Below are 9,245 nucleotides of genomic sequence, written 5' to 3'. Positions count from 1 at the left end.
AAGATTCTTCAAATTCACCAGTGCCATGATTCTGAGCACCAGGTCTAGGCTACCTACAAAATGCCCAAGAATTGTGAATCTTGCCGTTGACCTAAGAGGTTGAAAACCTGTATATTCCTGGCCTGAAGGAAGGGGGATCAGTAATAGGATTTGGAACTGGACCAAGGGAACATTCTGAAAGCAGGCAAGAAAACCATCACAATAGTTCTGTCCTGCCCTCTAACCCCATTTCATACATTTCCTGGGCTTCTATACTGCCCCCCCCCATTAAGAATTCTTACCTAAAGTTCTTGATTCCTGATACTTCTGACTCTTGACTTGCCCTACTTCTCCCCATGGCCTCAGTATCCAGACTCCAGTGTGGACCCAGACTTACACAGGCTACCCTCTAAGAGTTCCCACTCTCCATCTCATGTACTTTGACACCTCCCAGTCTTGAGCTCCAGCCTTCATTTTACAAAGAAGTAAACTGAGCCACAAAGAGGAAGGAACTTGCCTGACATCAGAGTTGTTAATGGCTCAGGTCATTTGAGTGAAGTACATCAGAGCAAAGGTACAGGATATAAACTGTAAAAGGACCTTAGGACAGAGACTTGATATCACTCTAACTGGGGACCTACTTCACTCTAGAATGAAAGCCTAGTTCCTTGGAATCTCACCATGCTGATGCTTCCAATGGTACTGCAGGGTACTAGGTATCTTTATCACTGTGTCTCACTTGGTTAGGGTACTTCTTTCTCCCCCATCCATGGCCTCCTTATGCTTAATCCCAGTGAGCTGGTCTGCTTTATCCTAAAGTTAGACATTATAGCCATGGGAGCAGAGGCTGGGAGAATAGAAGGATGAAGCCTGGGGCAGGAAACTCTTAGTCGACCCTTCTAGTCCCCTTTACCCTTCCATCCCTCCACCCAGGACCCAGCAGAGAGGACACAGAGTGGACTAGGGACGAGAATTCTATATTTTCTCCATTAGTTTCTGGGGTGGGCAAATCTGAGGGATAGGGCAGGGAGTGCATTCTCTGTCCCCTCTGCACCTTCTAATCAGGCTGGGTCTTCTCCAACATGGCCCAGCCTGGCCTTCTTGGGAGAGAGAGGTAGGACTCAGAATCTTTTATCTTCTGCCAGGATGGAGGTAACATGCATCTCTTTGTTCCCGAAGTCCCAACAGGCAGTCATGTGGAAGCCCATGTTAGTTAGAACCACAGTATACTCAAGGACCGCAAAGATGGTGTACACTGAGGGTGGGGAGAAGGAAGGGAAGTGAACAAAGCAGCCCAGAGAGCCTGGCCGAGGCCTACTACCCACCCCAGTGCAGCCTGGGAGACCAAAATGGGACCTTAAGAGAGTATTCTCATCTAATCCCCTTATTTTATAGAAGATTGTGGAGCTGCCCAAAGGAAACAAAGTTCTCCTGATTCAAGTCCAGGGCTCCTTCCACTACACAGTGCCTCATCAAGATGCACAGTGGTCCCCACTAGTCCTCTGCTCTAGACTTTCTCTGGGAGAGAGGCTAGACAGGTCCCTTTCCCATTGCACCAGCAGGAACCACACCAGTCCAGCCCCCAACCTCACCTCCTGGCTCACAGTACATATTGTGCCGGAAGTAGACGGCTAGGGCCAAAAAGAAAGAGACAAAGTTGATAATAAAAAATCGTTGTTTCCAGCTGTAGGACTTGCGTTCCTGAAGGAGAAATAGATAACTGGTTACTCAGAGAGTCCTCTGGCGAGGAGGGGGATTTCCCACCGGCAAGGTTGTTTCTCCCACCTCCATTGCCTGGAACAAAGGTACCTCACTCCAGCAAGTACTTAGTACAAGGAGGCACAAGCATTCATACACTTATGTGTTGAGGGGCAGAGATGGGGAACATGCAGGGCATAATTCTGTTGCTTTTCCCTTGTCTTCTCTTCCAGAGAACCCACAAAAAAAAATGAACCACCTACCACCCTAAGCCTGAATCTCAATAGATACTCCCCAACTCTGGGCTCTCTGAGACTGGCCTCCCCCACCTTTTAAGCCACTCAGAGTCACTGCCGCCAGAACTCCCTCCTCTGCAACTACTGGGGAAGGAGGAAACCACAGGGGAAAGCGAGGGGGTGGAAGAGCCGTTAGAGCAGCCACATCGCCCTCCCCCCAATACCCGCCTGCACCCAACCAGCTCCTTCCTGTCATTCAAACTCAGAGGCCTACCCTATGGCTTCCAGGGCCCCAGGTCTGACTGTTCACCTAGCCCTAATCTCTGTATTTCTCTATATCCTCATTTCTCCCTTCCCCAATCTCCCATCTTCCAATCCCTCCACTTCCTACCTCCTCATTATTGCATTTCCCTGTTCCCATCTTTTATCTCCATTCCTCATTTCCCCAATCCGTGTGTAATCCCTCCCATCTCTCCACCCTACATCCTTCCCTCATCCCAATTCCAGGAGTCTTTGGTTCCCACAACGTGGGGCCTGTCCAGTCCCAAACATTAGGACCACTTGCCGCCCTCACATCCAGGGGAAGACTGGAGTTGGAGTGCAGTGGAGTTGGAGAAAATCCTGTTGCTTGGGGACAGAAGAGAACCCCCGCCTGCCATTCTACAATTAACCTGCAGAGCTGGGGCAGTGGAGAGTGGGAGGACAGAGAATAGTCTCTACCTGTGCCAGGGGCTTTAATGCCCCCACACCCACATTATCCTTTGCCCAATTTGGCCTGGAATCAGTGGGCTTCCAGCCAGAAGGCTCTGACCAGGAACACACTGCCCTCTGGTGTCCACATCCAGCCTCTGCCCTCAGACTAGACAAAAGAATAGGATTTCAGAGAGGGAGAAGCAGACATGGGAGACAGGTGAACAGCCAGGATCCTGATCCTATGAGGGATCTGGCTAAGGGAGAATCAGACAGAGACAGCCAGAGAGGCAAAAATGGTCAGAAATAGTGGAAGATGATACATCGGTAGTCAGAGATCTTCAAAGATAGCCAGAGGTCACATTTCTCTAAGATTGACTTTACCACATCACAACCCTCTGGGGTTATACCTACTTTAAGACTTTATAGATGAGGTTACTGAATCTCAGAAAGATGAAGTGATACTTAAGAGATGGCCAGAGAGACAGGTAGAAATGGCTTTAGGCAGAGGGACAGAAATGACAGAAGATAGCTAAAAAACATTCAATAAGGCTGAAGAAAAGGTGTGTCTCAGAAACCCCAGACACTCCCAAGCAGAAATATCTTTGGCAAGTCCTCCCAAGTTCTGTCATGCCTTCTCCCCACTTCACACATTTCCTGGGCTCCTACATTACCTCCTTCCACCAAGAATCCTTACCTAAAATTCTTGACTCCGGATATTTCTGACTTCTATCTTACCCTATTTCTCCCCATGGCCTCAGTACCTAGGCTCCAGTCTTAAAGAGGCTCTCCTCTAAGAATTCCCTCTTTCCATCCCACATCCTCTGACCCTCTCTGTTCCATCCCCACCTGAGCTCCGTTGCCTCACCCCTTTTTCTGCCCAAACCCAGTTCTCAAGCCCCCAAATCCAAGAAGAAAAAGCAGTGATGTTTACCTCCAAACTTACTGTATGTTTCTTTGTCAGACGCCACAAAATACAGGTTAGCAGCATGTGGCCCAGAGCCGCAGCGATGAACACAATGAAGGCATTCTCATGGATGGCTGGAGAAGGAGGAAGTAATGAGCTTGTCCCACTCCCCTGCAACTCGAGGACCCTCCCCACGGAGGTCCCCATCTTATCCCAGGTCTCTCCATCTGGATCCCTCAGGCTCAGGGCTTCCTAAGCATAGAAGCTATGTCTTCCCCTTAAGATTATGGTTCCCTAAGGGAAGGGGCAATGTTTTCCCCTCAGCCTGGGGACTCCATGAGGATGGGTGCCATGTCTCCCCCTGAAAATGGGGACTCCCAAAGCCAGGCTGAGGCCACGTACTGAAGTCCTCTGAGGAGGAGACATAGGTGAGCAGAAGTAGGGCCACATTCTCCAGGAGGTTGAGGCCCAAGTTGAGGAGGCAGAGCTGATCATAGCCAAAGCAGGGTGAAGGGCAGTTCCTGTAGTAGTTCCAGTAGACAAAGGCCACCAGGAAGCGGGGGGCGGAGTGCAGGCCAATGCAGAAACGCCAGACGTACCGCTGGGGCACTTCCCCACCAATAGCTGAGCTTACCGATGGAAGATAATTGGGCACCTAGGGCAAAGAGGGATGGAGTGGAGTGGGCCAGATCTTGGAGCAGTCTCCAGGATGGCTCAAACTCCAGGGAAGGTATACAAACATGGCCACTGTATCTTACAACTTAACGTTATAGAATATTTTCTTCCATCTGTGAGAGATGGAGCTAATGTAAGGCTTATTTCCCCTATTTCACAGATGAAGAAACTGCGATTCAGGGAACAGATTTAATTTGCTCACACAACTAATCATCAGCACCACAATCATCCTCATCTTCATCATCAGAGACAAAACTTGTCCACATTTACCCAGACTTGTCATTGAGGCATAGAAATTTAGGTTTGTTTTATAATTATCATTACACTAGTATCTGTCAAGGCCTACCTCCTTTATGCAGTCCTCCCTGACCACCCTAGCCCAAGATACTTCCTGCATTCATGACATGGTTCTCAACCATCCTATGTGATTCTGAGAGCTCCTGCTACTCTTCCAAATATAGGAGCTATCTCCCCAACGAGGGCAAGAGATCAGTAAGGATGTGCTTTATATCTACTCCTGCCCCCCCCCATCATTCATATAGCCTTGATGAGTCATCTGAACTTCAGTTTCTTTATCTGTAAAATGAGGATTATAACACTCACATGTCCTATGTCCAGAATTGTGAAGCAAGCACTTTTTGTAAATCTTATAGAGATAAAAACAAACAAGTAAATAAATATTATCATCAATTTCCAGGCCTCCAGATGAAGTCACAAGAGAAGCAAAGTGAATTCAGACATATTTACCTTTCCAGTCTCATCCCTATTTATCTCCTCCCTATACTGTATACTCAGGCCAAATTAGATTAATTTCAGTCTCCCTTCAAAGGCTCTCTTTCTTCTGTGTCTTTTTTCCACATTATATCCTAGGCTTAGAATGGCTTCTGTACCCTATTTTGCTTTCATTTCATTTCAATTCAATTCAACACACATTTATGACATGCTTTCTCTGTGCAAGTCAGAGTAGATAGAGAACTAGCCTCAGAGTCACTATGACTTGGGTTAAAGGTTCCGTATATAATGGCTGTATAACCTTAGAAAAGTTACTCAGTCTCTTAGAGATTCAAGCAATTCTCTTAAGACTATAAGTTGAAAATCAACAGATGAAGCTTTAGTATCACAAATTCCCCACATGGATGAAAATACAGATCTGGTCCTCTTTAAAAATATACAAGGACCTTTCTAGGTATTAGAAGAATGGAGTTAAAATCTGAAAACTTTCTGCCTTCAAAGAGCTTACATAATCCTCATGGGATATAACGCAGACAATTAATTAACATTTATCAAGCATTATATAGCAGGTACTGTGCTAAGTCCTACAATAATGCATAATGATAAGACAATTTGAAAAAAGTAGAACTTTAACAACAAGGCAGGGTAGAGGGAACTAGGAAAGGCTTTCAGGGGAAGGTAATACTTAGCTAGGTCTTGAAAGAGGTCTGAAAACACAGAAATAAGGCCAGAGTGCCTTCCAAGACTAGGAGAACAGCCTATGCAAAGTCAGAGAGATGGATGATGCAAGCAGTGTAAAAAAGGAGGGAAAGGTAGGCAAAAGAGGTAAGTTGTGGAGGTCTCTGTCAGGATAAGGTGTAAAAGACAAAAAGGAGACATTGGAAATTTTTGAGCAGGAAAGCAACATGTCAATCTTATGTTTCATGAATGTTCATTTGACAATAGTGTGGAGGATTACTAAAGAACAAAGAGGCTCACTTCCAGTTGATCAATGATGGACAGAAATAACTACACCCAGAGAAGGAACACTGGGAAGCGAATGTAAATTGTTAGCACTACTGTCTATCTACCCAGGTTACTTATACCTTCGGAATCTAATACTTAACGTGCAACAAGAAAATGGGATTTACACACATATATTGTATCTAGGTTATATTGCAACACATGTAAAATGTATGGGATTACCTGTCATCGGAGGGAGGGAGTGGAGGGAGGGGGGGATAATTTGGAAAAATGAATACAAGGGATAATATTATTTTTTAAAATTACTCATGCATATATACTGTGGAAAAAAAAATTCTAAAAAAAAAAAAAAAAAAAAAGAACAAAGAGGCTGAAAACAGGAGACTAATAGGAGTTAATACTATCTTTGAAGGCAAGAGGTGATAAGAACCAGAATAGTGATCATGTGAATGGGGAGAAGGGTGCTGATAAAAATAACTGCCATTTCTATATGAATTAATCTTTTTTGATCCTTACAAAATCCCTCTGGGCCTCTATGGATATAGGTACACTTATTTTACAGATGATGAAACTGAAGTTCAGTGATTTGTTCAATCACAAATTGGTCAGACTGTCAGGAGTGTTAACTTGAGATCCAAGGTTCTAAAACTATCTCTCATGCAAGAAATATCACAGAGGCAAGAAGTATGCAGAGGAACCTGATAAAACTTGGCAACTGATAGGATATAGGGAATGAAGGAGAGAAAGGAATCAAGGAAGACTCCTAGAGCTAACTAGGAAGGAACTTGGAAGAATGGTAATGCCTTTAGCTGAAATAGAGAAGTTTGAGGGAAAGGCAGATTTAGAGGAAGATAATGAGTTCTATTTTTCAAACATAAAATATGAAATGTTGATGGGATATTCAGAACTGTAGGCAGTCAGTGAGTTAAGACTAGAGTTCAGGACAGAGAATAGTGCTAGAAAAAGAGATTTGGGAATCTGCATAAAGAAGCCAACTGAACCCATAAGAGCTGTGGAATTCACCAAGAGAGGGAGAGAAATAGAGGAAGAAAGGAAGAGAGGGAGGGGGGGAAAGAAAAAGGGGAAAGGAGGAGGAAAGGGAGAGAGAGAAGGGAAAAAGGGATGGAGGGAGGGAGAGAGAGAGAGAAATCCAGTACAAAACCTTAGTGGTGGAAAAGGAAGGCAAAACCACCAAAGTAAACTTAGAGGGCTTAGTCAGAGAGTTAACTAGAATCCCTGAAGAGAACAATGTGATGAAAGTAAGGAGATGAGAGAATCCAGGAATAAGAGTAGGTAGTCAACAATATCCAAGACCCAGAGATTGTCAAAGAGGATGACATATGAGAAAGATGATATGGGATTTATCAAGAAATTGTTAGTAACTTCTGAAGAGCAATTTCAGTGGGGAGTTATAAGCCTGATTGCAAAGGTTTGAGAAGTGAGTGGAAAATAAGATAACAAGGGTGTAAATTTGGCAGTGAAAGGAAGAGATGATAAGAATTTGAGGACAAAGCAGAGTCAAGAGTCAAGGGAAGTTTTTTTAAGTATAAGGAAGCTCTGGGCATGGTTTAAATGGCAAAGAAAAGTTCAGTAAGATAGTGTAAGAAAAGAAATGATGGAAGAGGCAAATTGTCACTGGAGATCAGAGGCGATGGGATCAAGGATATAAGTAGAAGGATTTCCAAGAAATTTTCCGAGATCCTTCAATAAAAAATTATTTTCTCCTTGGGATCTCATTTTTCTTATATCTCTGTGATTATTATGTATTATTGTGTTTCACGGTGAAATTTCTTGGTGTCTTTTCCTCCTGTCACACTGTGAGTTCCTAAAAGCATGGACCACATTTTGGCCAAACTTTGTTATTAAAATCAAACTCCGACCACTGCCACATGTAACACAGTGTTCTACGTAGAGTTGATGTTTGCACAGATACAGATATAGAGTTGGAAGAATCTTCAGAAGATATCTAATTTTACCCCATCATGAGATAGAGGAATTCAAGCACATACTATGATTTCCCAAGGTCACAATGGTAGAATTTGAAAGTGGTGAGATATAGATCTCTCTAACTCAAGAGCCAGTGTTCTCTCAGTTGTATTGAGTTGCTTTATTAGAGATAGACTACATCACATATTGAAATCATCTTTCTTTACACATGGCTCCACCTCAACATTGTCTTTCACAACCTCAAATTGAAATCTTTAAGTTAATAATGGGATTGGCAGAGTACAAAATAAAGAGCACCTTTTGGCTAAAAGGATCCTTTCATTCCCCTCTCCAACTGCCTTTCCCCCTACTAATATTATTCCTGAAATTCTATCAATAGAGATTCATTCTTTTATTTTAAGGCATTAAGTATCTTTGGAGTTATCTTTGATTAGTAGTCATCATTATATTTAAGAGCTGAAAGGAACCTTAAAGAGCATTCTCTTTCCTGAAGACCTGTTCCTTTTCTCTTTCCACATTTCCTCATCCATTCCACACAATTCCTATGTGAGATCTTAAACCCCCTCTAAACCCTCTAACTGCAGCTTCCTTCTTCTTAATATCCCCACTCTGCAGGAAACCAGTCATCTTTCCATAGCCGAGATCTGATCATATTATTTCTCTGCTCAAGAAGCTGCCATGGCTCTCCATAAATTATAGGAGATAGTTTATATTCTTTAGGTTATTTGAAGTTTACAGAGTACAGCTTCAACCTCCCTTACCCATTTCATTTGCCCCCCCAACCCTTTTAGTTAAACTGGACAATTCAGAGGCCCTAGAAATATAATCTGCAAGTTTCTACCTATCCCCCTATGTAAAGACTAAAAAGCCTCTTCCTTCACACCCTCCCTTGAAGGCCCAGATCTTTCCCCACTTCTTCCTAGAATCTTAAATGCTGCCCCTCCCAATATATACCTTTCAAGGATTTCTTCCTCCTCTGAGCTCCCACAGCTTTTAGGAATCACATCAATTCTATGTAGAAGTTTCATCTTCCCAACTAGACTAGAGGCCCAGGAGAAAGAGGGGAAGAAAGAGCCTTAGTCTCTTCCTCCTTCTGTCTTTGTCACAGTGTTATTTGGTACAGAATGGAGTTCATAAGGGGGGGAAGAAAGGCTTCAAAATAGACATTTTTGACATAAAAGGAGCACTAAGTATTTTTTTTCTTCTTTTTTTGTTTGTTTTATTTTTTCTGGTTATTCATGTACATTTATTTTTTAATCTTTTTTTTTTTAATTAAAGCCTTTTATTTTCAAAACATAGGCATGGATAATTTTTCAACATTGACCCTTGCAAATCTTATGTTCCAAATTTTCCCTCCCCTCTTCCTACTACCTCCTTCTTTAGATGGCAAGTAATCCAATATATGTTAATATGTTTTT

General features: G+C 43.2%; 1 protein-coding gene across 8 annotated transcripts in view; it reads right to left on the bottom strand.

Annotated features, from left to right (window-relative positions):
• Positions 1–940: 940 nt before the first annotated feature.
• PGAP2 (post-GPI attachment to proteins 2) overlaps positions 941–9,245 on the bottom strand; it is a 37,679-nt gene continuing 29,374 nt past the window's right edge. For 7 of the 8 annotated variants that reach the window (XM_074304968.1, XM_074304961.1, XM_074304964.1 and 4 more), the window contains 4 exons: positions 3,913–4,165; positions 3,538–3,644; positions 1,572–1,680; positions 941–1,234 (listed from right to left, as the gene is read on the bottom strand). In XM_074304968.1, the coding sequence (XP_074161069.1) occupies positions 1,101–1,234; positions 1,572–1,680; positions 3,538–3,644; positions 3,913–4,165 (603 nt within the window). In that variant the 3' untranslated portion in view covers positions 941–1,100. The remainder of the gene's footprint in view (positions 1,235–1,571; positions 1,681–3,537; positions 3,645–3,912; positions 4,166–9,245) is intronic. The other variant, XM_074304962.1, reaches the window with a different exon arrangement.

This window comes from Sminthopsis crassicaudata, chromosome 3, assembly GCF_048593235.1.
Source record: "Sminthopsis crassicaudata isolate SCR6 chromosome 3, ASM4859323v1, whole genome shotgun sequence".
Lineage (NCBI taxonomy): Eukaryota > Metazoa > Chordata > Mammalia > Dasyuromorphia > Dasyuridae > Sminthopsis > Sminthopsis crassicaudata.
The sequence above is the reverse complement of the archived record's forward strand: the minus strand, read 5'-3'. Positions and strand labels throughout refer to the sequence as shown.